Source organism: Schistocerca americana, chromosome 3 (genome assembly GCF_021461395.2).
Source record: "Schistocerca americana isolate TAMUIC-IGC-003095 chromosome 3, iqSchAmer2.1, whole genome shotgun sequence".
NCBI lineage: Eukaryota > Metazoa > Arthropoda > Insecta > Orthoptera > Acrididae > Schistocerca > Schistocerca americana.
Window position 1 is genome coordinate 230,467,286 of NC_060121.1, and position 19,701 is coordinate 230,486,986.

The following is a 19,701-nucleotide window of genomic DNA, read 5'->3' on the forward strand; positions in this document are numbered from 1 at the left end:
AAGAAGGAGAAGTTCGTTCAGATTTTTGTGCCTACGAACACGCTGAAGTCGTTTCTTCAATTTCTGAAGAGTAGCACAATACACTTCAGAGTTGATCGTTTGACCATGGGGAAGGACATCGAACAGAATAACCCCTTCAGCGTCCCAGAAGACTGTAACCATGACTTTACCGGCTGAGGGTATGGCTAAACTTTTTCTTGGTAGGGGAGTGGGTGTGGCGCCACTCCATTGATTGCCGTTTTGTTTCGGGTTCGAAGTGATGAACCCATGTTTCATCGCCTGTAACAATCTTTGACAAGAAATTGTCACCCTCAGCCACATGACGAGCAAGCAATTCCGCACAGATGGTTCTCCTTTGCTCTTTATGGTGTTCGGTTAGACAACGAGGGACCCAGCGGGAACAAACCTTTGAATATCCCAACTGGTGAACAATTGTGACAGCACTACCAACAGAGATGTCAAGTTGAGCACTGAGTTGTTTGATGGTGATCCGTCGATCATCTCGAACGAGTGTGTTCGCACGCTCCGCCATTGCAGGAGTCACAGCTGTGCACGGCCGGCCCGCACGCGGGAGATCAGACAGTCTTGCTTGACCTTGCGGCGATGATGACACACGCTTTGCCCAACGACTCACCGTGCTTTTGTCCACTGCCAGATCACCGTAGACATTCTGCAAGCGCCTATGAATATCTGAGATGCCCTGGTTTTCCGCCAAAAGAAACTCGATCACTGCCCGTTGTTTGCAACGCATATCCGTTACAGACGCCATTTTAACAGCTCCGTACAGCGCTGCCACCTGTCGGAAGTCAATGAAACTATACGAGACGAAGCGGGAATGTTTGAAAATATTCCACAAGAAATTTCCGGTTTTTTTCAACCAAAATTGGCCGAGAAAAAAAATGTGTTGCATTACTTATTGAACTGCCCTCGTACGAGGGTTGGAACTTAAATAGCGGCAACTATTTATTCTCATCCGATACAAAAGAGTTACAAGTTTGCACCTGTTACTGTCTTTCAAAGTAGTCACCAGCGTTGTGTAGACCCGGTTGCCAGCGATGAGGAAGGCGTAGTATACCATCAGCAGAGCCTGTTCTGTTCACGGTGCGAATGGAGCGGTCTACTGCCTGTCGAATCTCTGGAACAGATCTGAAGCAAATGCCACGAAGTGGTTCCTTCATCTTCGGAATCAAATCAAAGTCACAAGGACTTACGTCCGGGTGAGTATGGTGGATGGCATAGTACTTCCCTTTCCCATCGACCTACAAAGCAGCCATAGCTTGAGCTGTATGCGCCCGCGCACTGTCGTGCAAAATGATGGGTGGGTTGCGCAGAAAGCGTCGCCGCTTCTTTCGCAAAGCTGGTCGAGGTGATGCTCCAAAACCGAACAGTAATACTGTACATTGACGGTCTACTGTGGAAGAGCGTAATGCATTAGGATAACACCATCACAGTCGTACTCGAGAATCACCAAAACTTTGGACGTCTCCATTCGCACCATCAACAGAACAGGCTCTGCTAACGGTATACTGCGCCTTCCACATCGCTGGCAACGGGGTCTACACAAAGCTGGTGACTACTTTGAAGGACAGTAACAGGCGCAAACATGTAACTCTTTTGTATCGTTGTGAATAAATAGTTGCCACTATTTAAGTTCCAACCCTCGTATACATCTATGTGCGTGTGGGACAAGCACAGGCGTAAAACGACTAGGCACAAGGCAGGCAGATGTAAATGCAGCTTAAGATGGTGGTACCCTGAAGACTTTGGACCATTAGTGATTTATGTCTGGCTCCTGCTAACTTTACAGCTCAAACACTACGTATATTTCAGTAGTCGTTACATGTTGTAGTAGGTAGTGAATGTTATATTGTGCTGATGGAGATGGTTGTTTTAGACTTAGGCTTCACACAAGGAGGACAGAAAGAGTATTACTTGAAGGGCCTCTCCGCCTCCCTTCCCTGGAATCTGGAGTGCAGAGATTTTATTCATTAAGAATTCTCAAAACCAATGATAACCGTCAGTTCTCTGAGATGTACGTTTTTTTTTGCGTCGCCTATAAAATTTTGTTCTTGTGGCAGGCCACATATCGATAAAATATACAAAAAAATGGCAGTTTTGTGTCTTCTCCCCCCCCCTCCCCCCCAGGATAAATTTATGCTGACGCCCATTGTTTCAAAATCCGCAAACTAACAGCTCTGAGTACAACGAGCTACCTAACGGTCCTTGGAGGAGGAGACGGTTGGTTATAATTGAAAGTGAAGCAAGGAAAACAGTTAACAGTGCAGCCGAATGCTACTTTTCAAAACTGACACAGATTTTGTAGCAGTAAGTGCCATTATTGATAAGGAACGTGCCAATAAGGCACTTTATGAAACTTTTGCCCACTATAGGAGCCCACTATAGGAGCCTGCATAGCTCCTTCACGGAATCTGTTTTCTTCTTCTCCTCTCAGAATCTCTTCATCCTTTCTTCTCTCCCGCCCTCCTTTCGATATCTTCAGGATCCTCTTTACCACTCCACTGATAACCCACCAGATTTCTTCTCTGTCGTTGATCTCTGGCATGTTGGTCGGTGTGTACTTGCAGCTCCAATTTACCTTCCCTTCCAGTTTGACCCTATGTTCCGACCAATCCTGCCTCATTTCAACAACTCATTTGGTTCATTTCTTTCCTCTCGTCTTTCCCGTTATTTCCTATGCTGTTTTACGCCATTTCATCCATATTCATCCTGATCACATGCTTAAACGCTATACAGATCTCTACCACAGCTGGACTTCTGATTTTTGCGTATTTTTCCAGGAGATAAAGATGTTAAAGTGATTTTTTACAGCCACTGGCTGCAGACAGCACTTATCGCATCAACGTCGCAACTTTGGATCTTAAAGTCAGCTGCCAGATAATGTAAATCACGGCTGGTGGATATGCACTCAACACACCACTTGCGTTATAAGTTATGCTCAATACACAACATTTAACATCAAAAAGTAAAAAATTTATATGTGAATAAAGACAATTTTGGTCAGCTAGTTGCACTGATCCCTTGGGGTCTTCCAACTAATAGTGCCACAAGATTTGATTTTTTTAAGTGTTCCATCAGAGTAATTGTGACATCCATTTTTGTTAACGGAACAATAACTGCAGACGGTGACAGTGCAACTTTGCTTACTCCGCAGATGACCCATCGCCAGAGGACGTCCGCCAGTTCGAGCGCGAGATCGAACTGATGAAGTGCGTGGGCCGGCACCCGCACATCGTGTCCATGGTGGGCTGCGTCACCAACCCGACGCGCCTCATCGTCGAGTACTGCGAACTCGGCGACTTGCTGCACTTCCTGCGCAGGGCGAGTTCTCTTCCTTGTTTTCTTTCAGCCTACTTAGACTCTGATTGGGAGAAGCGCACTTCGTAGATATTGTCTGACATATATGTGTTTACGTTTGTGAAAATCTACACTAGAGATAGACCTTCTCTCATATTCCAGTTCAATCATCACTTTTATTATAAGGCGGTTGGCTTCTGTACCATTAACCTAGTTAAGATATCTGACACACAAGGAACGAAGCTTCTGTCATTTCTGATAAACAATTTACTGTGGCATATTAGTGACTGATTTTCGATCTTGAACAGTATCCTTATTCATAGGCTGGTTTCATCAAAACTGATCAACTCAATGACAGTGGACGAGCAGTCTACCAAAAACGTTTTCTTGCGAGTGGTAGCCAGTAAGGCTAAAACACTGAGATTGTAGTGATAGTAGTTAAGCAGTACTTCATTAGAATTTGAAGTTTGCACCCTCATCACCCATGATGAAATATGGCAAGTTTTCGATATATGTACAGGAAATAATTTAACACAATTTGTACACTTCTTATCAAATCGATTGTCCATAAAGTCTTGCTGTTATTTCCAAAAATCATAACTTGGAAAATATTAAAGAGAGAGCAACGCTGTTTGTTGTAAATCTTTTAGTAAGTCTCAGTTTTTTCTTAGTATTAAGAAAGCAGTCTTAATAGCGTTTTTTTATTTATTTAGTGCAGACCGGTTTCAGCCCATCGCAGGGGCCATCTTCAGGGCGAACATACGGTAGACTGCTGGTGTCGTCACGTCTACCAAGGTGTGGCACGAGACTCGGCACTAAATAAATAAAAAACGTGATTAAGACTGCTTTTTAATACTAAGTTAATTTATATTAATCGCTGTTAATCCAGAACCGTGTTGTCCAAACATCTCAGTTTTTTCTGTTATGCAAGAATTTCAGTGTGTGACCCGCCTGTCACTCGAAGAACACAAGGCAGTATTAGAGTTGTGCCCATGTATAAGTCAGCATTGTAGCATCAACAGTCCTCTTTGCTTCGTTGACTCTTGCACGAAAGATAACAATGCCATTGACTGGTGTTGTGTACCAGACAAAAACAACACTAATGGTGTGACACTGGAAGTGTGTAGAGGTCACGAGATGGGACCATCACGACCCATTTACCTCTCAGGAAGTGGTTCATTCAGAACATACTGCTCGTTCAAACTCCACTATTTGTGGGGATGGTTCATCATCGTCGTGGAAGATGGTGGACGGCTGCATCTCTTCGCTATTATTTTCTCTGTGAAGAAAATGGGCCGATCGCCAGATCGTACATTAGGCTACATCAAACATGAAGCTTCGGGCAACCACGAGTATGTTCAAGTGCGTTCTGGTTGTTTCCAGAGCTCCAAATCATAAATTTATGGCGAGTCATATGTTAGAAATGTAGAATGTTGCTTCATCTGACGAATGGCTCTTTTTGATCAAATGATGATTGGTGCGAAAACAAAGACTCTCTGTAAATTACTCAATGGATTTTAGCCCGAATTTTCGTAGCCAAACGAAGAGCGGGAAATGAACCAATTGACTAGAATGAGGCCTAATTATGAAAAAAAAGTTTATTTCCTTAAAAGTAATCAGGGTAACACAGAAAAAAATAGTGATTTGAGGAAATTTTTTTGACCGAATTTTCATATCCAAAAGGAGAATGATAAATGGACAAATTTGGCATGAAATTGACCAGCATGACGTCCAGTTTTGCAAAAAAATATTTAATTGCTTTAAAGTAATCATGGAAATTAAGAAAAACATAACTAGTTATTTGAAGGAAAACTGAAATATTTCCTGTACAGCTGCTGTTAGCTAGGTAAATAAAGTGTCAATAAGTTAATCTCTTCAAGGCCTGCAGTAGCTGCTTCACGCACAAAAGGTAACATTGGCTTGATATTTAATTGTCGAAAAGGCTTTCTTCGAATCAAGTATTTTATTTGTGACATTTTACAACAGATGACTCTAGCAAGACAAATAGGTGCCAACAAGATCATGCTTACTGAACAAAATATGAAAATAGAGAATAAAAAAATGAGAAAAGAAATTAGTGAAATGTTTTGTGAAATTATTTGTGCGAAAAAAAAAAATTAAACATATTAGAGAAACATTTGACTTGCCTTTCAATGAAGTTGTAAATCACGCACAGCAAAGGAGATGTGTCAAATTTTCTATAGTTTGTTTCATTTCTTACTTTTAGAAAAATAGTTTCACGAAACATTTGACTTATTTTTTCAAAATTTTCGTAATTCAGGTACTCACTGTCAGTATCTGTAGAGGCCAGCATGGAACATGCAAGTGTATGCAGCACAGGACTATCGTTTTGTTGCAGTGCTTGGACCATGAACACATGGTACGCAAAATGGGGTAACCGCTTATGGAGAGTTGCTCTTGCTTCCTGCAATTCGCGTGATGCACGACGAATTGACTTCAGGAGCTGCGATGAAATGCAGCTGGTACTCTGTGAACACGTGTTTGAGACACTGGCGGACGTCCACTCCGAGGAAAATCTTTGACACTGTGTGCCTGTTTAAAGTTTTTGAATAACTTCATTGTGCTCGTTTCTGCTGGTGGTGTCCTCCCATATCAGCATCGGTAACTCTGCTGTCACACTGCACTTTCTCCTGATCTGTCGCCGTTTTGATGCCCTCCAAGTCAAATATGCAACAAAGGACGAAGGAAAAGTCTTTGAGGGATGCTAAACGTTTTATAAACCACGTTTCTCTATCTCGGATGGTTTACAAGTTACGATTTTTTGAATTGATAGGAGGCTTTGTGAATACCCTGTATTTTTATTCCCTGAACTGCGCGGGGTACATAATGGAAAATAGACTACTGACCATTAAAATTGCTATACCACGAAGATGACGTGCTACAGACGCGAAATTTAGCCGACAGCAAGAAGATGCTGTGAGATGCAAATGATTAGCTTTTCAGACCATTCACACAAGATTGGCGCCGGTGGCGACACCTACAACGTGCTGAATTGAGGAAAGTTTCAACCGATTTCTCAATCACAAACAGCAGTTGACCGGCGTTGCCTCGTGAAACGTTGTTGTGAGGCCTCGTGTACGGAGGAGAAATGCGTACCATCACGTTTCCGACTTTGATAAAGGTCGGATTGTAGCCTATCGCGATTGCGGTTTATCGTATCGCGACATTGCTGCTCGCGTTGGTCGAGATCCAATGCCTGTTAGCAGGATATGGGATCCGTGGGTTCAGGAGGGTAATACGGAACGGCCTCGTATCACTAGCAGTCGAGATGACAGGCATCTTACCCGCATGGCTGTAACGGATCGTGTAGCCGCGTCTCGATCCCTAGGTCAACAGATGGGGACGTTTGCAAGACAACAACCATCTGCATGAACAGTTTGACGACGTTTGCAGCAGCATGGACTATCAGCTCGGAGACCATGGCTGCGGTTACCCTTGACGCTGCATCACAGACAGGAGCGCCTGCGATGATGTATTCAACGACGAATCTGTGTGCACCAATGGCAAAACGTAATTTTTTTGAATGTATCCAGGTTCTGTTTACAGCATCATGATGGTCGCATCCATGTTTGGCGACATCGCAGTGAACGCACATTGGAAGCGTGCATTCGTCATCGCCATACCGGCATATCACACAGCATGATGGTATGGGGTGCCATTGGTTACACGTCTCTGTCACCTCTTGTTCGCATTGATGGCACTTTGAACAGTGGACGTTACATTTCAGATGTGTTATGACCATGGCTCCACCCTTCATTCAATCCCTGCGAAACCCTACATTTCAGCAGGATAATGCACGACCTCATGTTGCAGGTCCTGTATGGGCCTTTCTGGATACAGAAAATGTTGAACTGCTGCCCTGGGCAGCACATTCTCCAGATCTCTCACCAATTGAAAACGTCTGGTCAATGGTGGGCGAGCAACTGGCTCGTCAGAATATGCCAATCACTACTCGTGATGAACTGTGGTATCATGTTGAAGCTGCATGGGCAGCTGTACCTGTACACGCCATCCAAGCTCTGTTTGACTCAATGCCCAGTCGTATCAAAGCCGTTATTACGGCCAGAGGTGGTTGTTCTGGGTACTGATTTCTCAGGATCTATATACCCAAATTGCGTGAAAATGTAATCATATGTCAGTTCTAGTATAATATATCTGTCCAATGAATACCCGTTTATCATCTGCATTTCTCCTTGGTGTAGCAATTTTAATGGCCAGTAGTGTAGTTGCTCTCAACATGACAACCGATTAAAGTGACATTGCCGGAGTTTCATGGATCTACGTGCACAGAAAAATTTGAGCAAGCATGCACAGTAGATGCTAATCTCTAATATTTGGACATTTTATGAATGCATATGAAAAACAAATTATGAAAATAGGTGTACTATATTTTTATATATAAAAGTGTATTTGAAAAAAGTGACTTGTTGACTATTTTTCCACATAATCGGTATCCCGTTCAGTGCATGTGGTGATCTGTGGCACAAGCTCCTTTATGCAATCCTTGAAGAACTCTCCCAGCAGCTCCTCTCCCTTTTCCAGAACCTCTTTCTGCACCTGCTCATTGGTTGAAAATTTAATTCCACTCGTGTGCCTTCAGGGAGGCGAAAATATGATTATGTAAAGGCGCCAAGTCTGGGGAGTATGGGGGGGTGTTCAAAACATCACAACCAAATGAGTCCAAGAGAGTCTTTTTGTCCAAGGCTTTGCGAGACAGGCCTTGTTGTTCAACAGGTGCACTCCTCTTGTCAGCGTTCCCCTCCTTTTGTTTGAATCCTCCTTTCGAGTTTTTTGGGTCTCACAATGTTTTTTAGCAGATGGGGAATTGGTATGACACGTTGTGATAACTTGTATTTTTGTCTCAGGCATGTAATGGGACACCAACGTTTCATCTCCAGCACAATAGAACTCAGAAAATCCTCACCTTCCAAGTCAGGTCATTCAAGCAACTCTTGGGTGCAACTGACTGGATTTTTCTTTGACTGCTCTGTCAGCTGTTTTGGCACCCATCTTGTGCACAGTAGCCAGTATCCCAGCGTTTCTGTGAGTGTCTCGTATAAGAAAGTTCTGGAGAGTTGTGGTAACATCGCAGAAATTTCGTCCACTGTCAGTCAGTGATCTTCACGACCAGTTTCCTCGATTTTTGCAGCAATTCATCTGTCAAGGTGACAGTTCTTCCAGTTATCTATTCGTCATGAACATTTGATCTGTCTGCACTAAACTTCATACACCACTTAAACACACTCATTCTGTTCATAACACCTTCACCTTAAATGTTCTTCTTTCGAGGAAAAAATTTCGATAGGTGTTAATGTTTCCGTGAGTAGGAAACAGGTTACAGCTCATGGTTCCCACTTGGGAGTATTTCTTACCCCATCTTCCACACAATTATTTTGCGCTTGACAAGCACTGTCTTCTTGCAATGCTTGATCTGGTCTTGACATACCCCCCCCCCCCCCCCCACCACCACTCTCTCTCTCTCTTTTTTATTGGGCTACCACTCAGCGTTGCCAAAACTCATAAAATTTTGTGTATCATTCGCATATACTGATAACTGCTTCAGCTGTTAGAGAAGAACAGTGATAAATTATCCTGTAGCTATTTTTATTTAACACAAGTTCAAGCAAGTTAAGATTTTAAATTATAAATATCCTTATGTTCATGTTGCAGGCCTGGGTAGCAGTGTCACAGAGAGAATCCTGCTGTGACAATAAAATAAAATACGCACAGCTTCTTGCAACTCCAGGTATTTTATTCATAACTGATAATTTGTAGATAGAGCCAAAGTGTTTTATTGTTGGATTTGCTATCAATTATGTAATTGCATGATTTAATTGTAGTTAATGTTATCATTTCTCATGTTATATCATAAAAAATTAAAAATTTCTTTCATTTAAAATTTTACGAAGTATATTTGTTGTTTCAGATGTTCCCAGTACACAAATGACTCACATTTTTATACTGATCCATTATATTTGAGAAAAAAAACATTAATTTCTCCTTCTGGTCTGGCAACATCAATATTTTAAATGAAAAATTAAATGTACACAGCACAAAACATCATTTAAATGTAGTAATATCCCAATAACCACACACTTAAACAGGCACCTCAACCATAATGGTGTAGTCTGCAATGAATAATATTGTTTAAACAGGCTCGTGTTACATTGCAGTGTAAATTTTGAGAGTGTGAGATCCAAGAGTTAGAGTGAGATATTAGTATAATAAATTGAAGAGTTATGGATAACAAATTTTCCAAAAATCTATTTAATCTTCTTTTCGTATATTTTGACCTCAATACACTGATGATACTATAATATGTATTAGTTTCATTACTTTCGGAGAAAGTTAACAGCTTTCTCATAGTAGTACACTTTCGTGCCATGGTTTGACTCTCATTTAAGAGCTGCTCATTTGTTCATTCATTCATTCACGGCCCCCAACTGTACCTTACCCGACCCACCAGAATGATAGCTGAATGGGCCTTCAACTAATTCTTTGTTTGATCTTAATCTCACCAGCACTCATATCATGCGATTACAAACAAGCAAAAATGATCAGCCAGTAGACATTAATGGCCATACACTAAATGAAACACTGTACAAAAAATTCCTTGGATCCAGATGGATAATAAATTCAACATATCAGATAGACTAATCACAAAGCTCAGTTTGGTATGTTTTTCACTCAGAAGTATCTTGTTGTATATTGACCTGAACACAAAGGTATTGGTTTATTTTGTATGTTTCCATTCTCTGTTGTCTTGTGAAATTATTTTTTTGGAGCATGCAACCTTTATAATATGCTCACTTAAACAGATAAGTTATAACTTCATCTGTGAATTAACATCCTGGTTGCAGAACTTAATCTCACATTTGCATTTGAAATAACGTCTTTCGCTTGAAAATAACTACATAGTGTATGATCTTGAACCAGTGCAAAACTGTTCCCTTTTTTAAATTAAAATTCATGTACTGTAGTTAACTTGTAGAGCTTGTTAACAGCAGAATTAAATGAATGTAAGTAGGTGGAGTTGACTGATTAAACTAGAAAACATTGTAGTTTATAGTTTCAAATTAAAAAGTTTATCTGAAATAAAACAGAAGTCCTTTTCCAGCTAAAAAACGTACAAGCAAGCTGGTAGCCAATGTACTCAGTGCTTTGCAAATACTTCACTGAATGAAGAAAAATGTTCATTTTCTTTGCCTATTATTTCTTTTGTGTAGGCTCTTTGTGAAATCTTTGGAGTTCACAGTATAAAATGCTTCACAAAAACAGCTTAAGTCCTACACAGACTACTCTAACAAAATTTATAGCTTTTGACTACACAGCTGTAAACCACCCAGAAACTAAAAAGACCACCTCATCTTCACTGTGTCCCTACATGAAATCTTCTCTCAACCCTCTACCAGCACGAAGTCTTTTTCCATCCCCAAACAACTACTCCTGTCCAACCCTTCCATCCTGTGTGCTCCCCTGCTACTGCAGGTATCTAGCCTGTCATTGACTGCCACTTTTACTGCCTTTCTTCCAGCCAGTCTGTCACCAGCAGTGTATTTTATTACAATATAAAATTTACAGCTCTTGTGCATATTAGCTGAATGACATAAATGTCTTATATGAAGTGTGCTAAAATGCACATAAGTTGATGTTATACAGTGTATGAACTATTGATTATTTCTTATATAAAGTTAAATTAGTAGTTTGCAACATTTCTGAGTTATTTTTTCATAAATAGTAAATTAAACCAAAAGATATGTTTTTTTTGTGTGGCCCATCTTCCACAGCAGCAATTACGTATAAATTATTGCAATTAAAATCTTAACCTCTGTGAACAAAGAAGGAAAAGGAAGTGGACTTCAGAATATGTGAACAAGAGGCAAAAACACCACTAAGTAAATTGTATGCCAATTTTATTTTTAAAAAATGCTGTTTTTGACCTAATATAGAGACTTATTATGTACACCATACTTCCATAATGAACACAGAAGATGCTTTATAAATGAAAGTGATACATGGTTGCTGAAAAATATTCTTTAATTGTGTTAAGCTCAAGAGGTAAAAGCCAATAATAATTTATATAAACCACAAGAAATTATAGATACAACTCATTACTAAGGTGCTATATATGGTGCCACTGATAGTTTATTTTATCTGTACCATTTCTTGTACTTAGAACTGTAGGTAGACATTTGAGAAAGAATTTTGTACTGGTCTTACTTTTACATAATTGGTTAAAGGTAATGAGATTCTTAATTTTGCATGCCATGGTGTGGTTTCATATGTTATTCTGTGCATCTGAGCAATAACTCCATTCAAACATCTACATGTAACTTTTCCTAAGATTTTCCTATGTGGAACCCACTTTGCTCAATATACTAAGCTTATTTTAACTGTGTTGGGCACTCAGAGCTAAGTGACACAGAGATAACATGTGTATACTTCTCTTGTTAGAATTTCATAGAATACTCAAAGCCAACAAAAGTGCTCACTGTGGAAAACTCTCTCATAGGCCAAACTTTCTAACAGAAGGCTACAATATTGTCCAGCATTTAGATTTCAAATGGGGAGAGACCACCCCTTACTTCCTTTGATTAATTTTTGGCAACATTCAACAAATAAGATTTTTCAGAGTTGCTATAAAAGTCCCCAACAGTTCCTCTTTCTTTTTTAGCCCCATCTTCAAACAAATCGAATTATATGCTGAGACTATACAAAACATCCCTTGCAACATGACTTTAATGCAAACTGTAGCTAGGGTGCTGAAATGTGCTTTGAAAGCTTCATCTGCTTTTCCATGAATTACAATTTTCTTACAAATAATATCTTTCTTCAGGTACTCCAGATGGATACTATAATCAGAATGCATGTATTGCCCATAACCACATGTATGACATGCAAAATGGTAAGTGGCACTGAATTACACTATTATTTTACTGGCAAGTAAGAAAGCATATCTTTTCACTTCATATTTCTTCCAAATTTACAAGTACATTGCAAAGTAATGCCTGATGAAGGCAATAAAGCTACTACAATAAAATATCAAGTAGCATACTGTTTTCCAATTCTCTGCATAGTTTATTTTATAATTCAAGGACAATAATAGTGATGTGAGTAACAGCATTGCTTTAATACTTTAAATCTTTAAAAAGTCTGATGCAGAAAGTGGGAGATAGGAAGAACTAACAGTCATGAAAAATGGCTATGGGGACTTGTCGTATGAATAATTTAATGAGGGAGCAAGCAAAATGGAAGTTATGTTATGGCTTAACATCTTGTCAGTATTAATATTATTAGATAAAGAGCAAAATTTTAGAAGTGGACAATGGTAGGGAGGACACTGGAAAAGCTTTTTCCCAGGAACACACACTTCAAGAGATTTAGCAAAACAATGGGAAACCTTAATTAGGGAAAAGCTAGATCAGGTTTTGCATTCCAATCAGCCTGAAGGGGTGGAAGAGTAATGTAAAATTTCGAACGGGGGAACTTGTTAGAAATGGCACACTGTATACTGCAAGAATGAGGACCAGTTTAAGGTGAAATCAGGTTGATGCTAATTGATGAAAAGGGTTAACAACAAAACACAAGTGCATTTATTTAATTAAATACAATTGTAATGCCAAAATCACTAATATAATATGATATACTTCTTTCTTATTATTAGATAATTTGATTGATATGTAATTCAGCAAGGTTAGTTTTGAAATCTTAAGCTTTAAAAAAGTACCTCCTTCTTAGATTAGTTGTTACATTTCTTTCAATTTATTTTAATGAAAATAAAGTGTATTATATTCTAATGCAATATTTTATCATGTCTTAACAAATAAACAGAACTAAGCTCAAATGAAGCACAAGAAGAAGACAATGAAGTTGCTCTGAAGCCCTCAGACCTACTGTCCTTTGCACGGCAGATTGCAATGGGTATGGTAAGCAAGTCACAATGGTCAGGAATAGCTATCATACTTTTATAATCATTTCATTTTGTTTCTTGTTCTAAAACAGAATAATACTACAAATACCTTAGATTATTTACAAGGCACAGCATCTCCTTTGGTTGTTTCATCAACCATCAAGTGATGATGCTGTCACTTTTGAAGTAAAAAAAGGAAGGAAGATTAGCATTTAATGTCCCATCAACACTGAGGTTGTTAGAGATGAAGCACTAGCTCGAATGGAACAATCGTGTGCAAGTTAAATCACTAGGTCCTTCTCAAAGAAATGACCATGAAATTTACTTTATAAATATAGGAAAATCAAATTCTGGATGGTCCTGATTGCAGCATGTCTCATGTCTTATTCTTGCTTGATCATTATTACTAGTTCGTTTTGAAGTAAAAAAGGGTATTTTACAGAAATTCTTCAGTCATTGTGCCATTCTCCTCACATTGTGATGAAGAAGTAGAAGATTGCTATGAAAGGTTACAGAGACTGTGTACAACAGTACACCTCACTAAAAGATTTAGGATGGGAAGGTAAAACAAAAGTGGATAAAAACCTAGAATTTTTTCTTTAGAAAAATTTTTGATTGGATAGTACAAATAACAGAGGCCATATATTAGTGAAATTAAGCAAGGGAAATTGATTGTTTTTCCTAGACCAGTCCTTCTAGAATGAAAAAAAAAAAAAAAAAAAAGAAAGAAAAAAATGAAAAACACAAATGGAAGGACCAAGTGGAACTAAAAATGAAATTGCACCTAATGAAAGAAATTGTACAGGATGTGATAGTCACAGACAACTTTAGAATTTCTTGTAATCATAAATCAGTAGGAAGCAAAACAATCAGGTAAGAAATGTAGATTATGAGAATCTATTTAATAGTAGTTGGACCATATTAAAATAAGCAATAAGTTAATTGTCTTAGAATATGAAATTTATACAGACTATAATGTCTCTGACCTGGATTTTCCGCTCTCTGTGGCTGCTTTTCTTGGTGTCATTTTTTTAGTGAGCACTTTGTTAAATAACGAACAGTATAGGCAGAAGTCAACCTGAGATCTCCTCACATTTATTGATACCAGAAATACACCACTTTTTTTTTTTTTAAAAAAAAGTGCATTATGAAGGAGTTATGGAAATTGGTCACAAACTGATATTCATAAGGTATCAATGGATAACAGAAAATTGTAAACTTTGGGACATGTCAATGATGTGTAAACACTACACACAGATTTCGGCATTTGAGAGAGGACCTATAGCTGGGCTCAAAGAAGCAAGTTAGAATAATTACCAAATCACGCGATATTTGAACAGGAGTGTTGTCACTATTTGACAATCTTAGCAGGAATGGGTGAACCATGGTCAAACAGTGTTAAGAAGGAAGCAGCCGACCTACAGAGATGCCATAATGTGAGGACCAAGCAATCATCAGAGGGGCACTCAGAGCCCTGGATTTTTCATTAACAGCAATCCAGTATGCAACTGGTGCTTCAATGACCACAAGGAGCATAAATATATGGCTCTCTGAAAGTGAGCTGAGTTCCCGGCACCCTGTATGCCAACTAATATTGACCTCTGTACACCAACAACACCGTCTACTGTGGTGTCAGGCACATTCAGCCAGGAATCTCATTGACTGGGGTAGAATTGTCTTTAGTGATGAGTCCTGCTTCTAATTGAGCCCCAATAACCAGCCAAGATGTGTCTGGAGACACCCCGGACAGCAGTGGGATAGCACCCTGACTGTCACCCACCGTAAGGCCCGACAACCAGGAGTAATAATTGTCTGGGGTGCCATTACATTTAATAGCAGGGCACCTTTGGTTGACATCTGTGGTATCCTTACAGCACAGCAGTACGTCAGTGATATTCTAAACCACGTTTTGTAGCCCTTCATGGTAAGCCATCCTAGGCTTACATTTCAGCAAGATAATGTCCACGTGCATACGGCGAGTGTTTTCTTTGTGCTTGTCAAATCCCACATTGGCCAGTAAGCTCACTGGGCTTTTCCCCAAATGAAAATGTTTCAAGCATTGTGGGCAAGGACCTCCAACCAGCTTGGGATTTTGCCAGTCTAACACACCAATTGGACAGCATTTGTCATAATATCCTTCAGGAGGACATCCAACAACTCTGTCAATCAGTGCCAAGCTGCATAACTGCTTGAATAAGGGCCAGAGGTGGACCAGTGCATTATTGAGTTGCCCAATTTGTGAAGGTCTTTCTCTTGAATAAAATCATCCAATTTTTCTGAAATTGTAATCATTTGTTTGTCTGTACATCCCATCTATCAATTTCCATCCCATTCAGATAATTCCTTCATGGTGCTTCCTTTTTTTATGTGTTAGTGTTTTACAATGGTCAGCTTGTATTTATGGAGCTAATGGAGCTATTGGAGCTATGTAGTTTGCATATTACTAGCCTGCACATCACTCCCACTCTGATTTGCAGAATGGCATCATATTTACAGTGCACATTCAGTACTGAGTCCTTTCTGATTAACAACTTGAAATTTACAATTTGGTGACTAACCGCAGACTGAATCACAACATAATTGTATATTTTGACTCACAGAGGCCTAGAGGTGTTATCAAACTGACGACTTAGCACATAATATATGCAGTAGCTGGAATTATCATCCCAGAAGAAGTTCACTTTAAATGATGATTCAACTTCAGAATGGCATGCTGGGAAAGTTTCTCAAAAGAATTTGACAGTGAAGTTGTAAAACTTAAAGTGACTTCAAAATTGTATGAGGATTTTGTAGCCGTAGCAAAAAAGATCTCTTAGAAACACATACCTCATAGGTGCAGAACACGATTCATGTTTGGTCTCAGTGAAGACAGTTAGCTTACTTAAGATCTATCAAGACAAATGCAAAAGAGATCCACTAGCTGAAGACACCACTGAAGCAGGTGAAGAGCTGATTACATGTATCACAGAAGGAAAGGTAAAAATGCCCACATCTTTTAGGGAATCTAGATATGGCTCAAAACAGTAATGGGGCATGTAAACTAATTAAAAATCTAAGCAATGATCCTAAAAGAATTGTTAGAGGAATTCCCTTTTTTAACACCAAATGAATAACTCACCAAACATTTAAGAACAGTGAAACCCAGAAGAAACCACAAATTAAGAAATTTTCATGATACATTGAGGAAAATAACTTTCTGAACTTGCCTTTTACAACAATAGAGTTGATAGTGCCATAACGCAAATGAAAAGTAACAGAGCTGCAGGCCTAGATGATATAAGAAGGGAGCAGCTGAATAAGTTTGGACCAAAGACTATAAAGTGGTTGGTTAAATCAATGAATGAGTGTGTTAAATCTGCTCATATATCTGAAGTGTAGAGAAAAGCACATGCCAGAGCTAATGTCAAGCTGGGTAAAGAACATAAAGATCCAAAGACTTTTTGTCCTACCTTTCTTTGGTGTCACCTGTATACAGTCTTTGATTATACTGACAAGGATTTCATCAAGTGTGGATGGACCAGGTTCTTAACTTCGAAGATTGGTATAAGAAAAGCTTATCACTGGTGAAGTTTTTGTAGAGCTCAATGCTGCGTAGGACATGGTGAATCACCAAAGACTTATCCAAAGCTATATGAGATAGCACAAAATTTCAGACTGACAACTGTAATCAGAGGTATGCTCCATGGAAGAAGAGGCTGTTTAATGTCGCAAGGTAAGAAGACCACTACGGAAACCAGAAAAGTGGACTACCTCAAGGCAGTGTGTTGTCACTGAATCTCTACATCATATATATGAATAATCAGCCAGATTTTCTAGTTCAAAGGCAATTTATCTGTATGGATGACACAGCTGTGATGGTCCAAGGCAGTAGCTTTGAGGAAGAAAAGTCAAAGTAAGCAACACTCTTGAAAGGTTAGGAGAATATCATGATCTGACCCATCTCAAGCCCAATCCAAGAAAGACCCAAATATATGTATTCTACTTAAGAAACAGAGATGCCAAAAGAAAACTGAATATTAAATGGCTGTGATGGTCCAAGGCAGTAGCTTTGAGGAAGAAAAGTCAAAGTAAGCAACACTCTTGAAAGGTTAGGAGAATATCATGATCTGACCCATCTCAAGCCCAATCCAAGAAAGACCCAAATATATGTTTTCTACTTAAGAAACAGAGATGACGAAAGAAAACTAAATACTAAATGGAGAGACTAAGAAAGTCATTACTGTGACACACCAAAACATATGGGAATTACTCTGGATCGCACCATATGTTTTAGAATGCACCGTATGGGTTTTAAAGGAAAAATCTGCAGTAGAAACATCTTGAGAAAGCTGCTAAGTTATGTGTGGCCACCAGATCCCCATTTTCTCCAGTCAACTGTGCTGGGACTTAGTTTTTCTATGGAAAAATACAGATCACCAGTTTGGTAAGCATTGGTCCACACCAAGCATGTGGATGTTGTCTTAAATGAGTCAGTCTGCATACCTACTTGGTGTCTTAGACTAACCCCAGTCCCAAACCTTGTCCAGCACCACACCACCACCCATAAGATGCAAAGTGGTGGGAGAAATAAAATGGAAGAAGCAGATTGAAAACCCAAAATACTTTATGTGCAAATACCGAGTGATCAAAAAGTCAGTATAAATTTGAAAACTTAATAAACCACAGAATAATGTAGATAGAGAGGTAAAGATTGACACATGTGCTTGGAATGACATGGGGTTTTATCAGCAAAACGTTAGTGACTGCGCACGATAATCGTGTATAAAAGGAGCTGTAATGAGAGAGAGAATCAGATGCGCCAGCAGCCACAGCTTGTTGACGTTACCTGAAAAGGCGCTTTTAGTGGAGCTGTATTATTAGAATGGGGAATGTGGTAGTTCAGCATTACGATCCTATCGCCATAGGAAGAGGATTCAAATGGGTAAAGGTCCGTTGACAAATGCAGCTGTGGCGAGAATGATTTCGAAGTTCGAACCCACGGGTTGTTTAGACGATAGACCCTGTAGTGGCCGACCAAGCACAAGGCGTAATGCTGCTGAGACAGTTCAGCAAGAAATGAGACTGTCGTCTATGCACGGGGAAGTCAGCGCTCGTGCAGTCGCACGTTGCATCGGCTTTCCATATCACTTGCCTGCGTAAGGCAAAGGTCCCGAGTTCGAGTCTCGGTCCGGCACACAGTTTTAATCTGCCAGGAAGTTTCATTCCATATACTATTGTTTGGTTGGCACTTAGGCATACCCTCCGATGCCATCTGTACAAAATCCATCGGCATCATGGACTGTTACCTGGCGATTTAGTGAAGTGGAGGGCATTTGCTGTGTGGGCGTTTCAAAAGTTGGCGGAAGATGACGATTGGTTGAGTAACATGTTGTGGACCGAAGAAGATCTGTCAACGCCCATGACTGCAGAATTTGGCCTACCAAAAATCCTAGAACTGTCGTGGAAACTCCATTGCACAATGAGAAAGTGACTGTATGGGTTGGATTTACCATATCTACCATTATCGGGCCTTTTTTCTTCGAGGAAATGTGTGATTCTGGTTTTGTAACTGCTACCGTGATGGGCGAGAGGTACGCTGATATGTTACAGAATCGCATCATCCCCAGCCTGGCTGATAAACACCTGCTGGAACGTACGATGTTTATGCAGGATGGCTCTCCACCCCATATTGCTAGATCTCTTGCGCACGTCGTTTGGTGATGATCATGTGCTCAGCTGCCACTTTCGTCATGCTTGGCCTCCCAGATCCCCAGACCTCAATCCATGCGATTATTGGCTTTGGGGTTACCTGAAGTCGAAAGTGTATCGTGATCGACCGACATCTCTAGAGATGCTGAAAGGCAACATCCGACGCCAATGCCTCACCATAACTCCGGATATGCTTTACAGTGCTGTTCACAACATTATTACTTGACTGCAGCTATTGTTGAGGAATGATGGTGGACATATTGAGCGTTTCCTGTAAAGAACATCATCTTTGCTTTGTCATACTTTGTTATGCTAATTATTGCTATTCTGATCAGATGAAGTGCCATCTGTCGGACATTTTTTGAACTTTTGTATTTTTTTGGTTCTAATAAAACCCCATGTCATTCCAAGCATGTGTGTCAATTTGTACCTCTCTATCTACATTATTTCATGATTTATTCAGTTTTCAAATTTATACTGACTTTTTGATCACACGGTATAAGCTTCAGTACATCATCTCAGATTTATAAAAAGCTTTTTTTGCAGCAAATTTTACCATTAAACAGCAAGCCAGATTTAGATGTGTTTTTCTGAGGCAAGAAAGTGCTTCTAAGCAAGAGAACTGCACTCCAAGGGAAGAAATGTACTGCAGTTGCCACCTACCTTAAATTATTTGGAGAACTGTTAATAGATTAGGAACAGGAGGCTCTTGGTGCAGAATGAACTTGGTCACATGGTAGTATGAGGAGGATGTTACATCCAGCTGC

General features: G+C 39.7%; 1 protein-coding gene across 1 annotated transcript in view; it reads left to right on the forward strand.

Annotated features, from left to right (window-relative positions):
- LOC124605993 (tyrosine-protein kinase receptor torso-like) overlaps positions 1–19,701 on the forward strand; it is a 95,243-nt gene that overhangs the window by 8,057 nt on the left and 67,485 nt on the right. The window contains exons 3-6 of the mRNA XM_047137955.1: positions 3,173–3,339; positions 9,007–9,082; positions 12,173–12,241; positions 13,168–13,262. Coding sequence (XP_046993911.1) covers positions 3,173–3,339; positions 9,007–9,082; positions 12,173–12,241; positions 13,168–13,262 — 407 coding nt within the window. The remainder of the gene's footprint in view (positions 1–3,172; positions 3,340–9,006; positions 9,083–12,172; positions 12,242–13,167; positions 13,263–19,701) is intronic.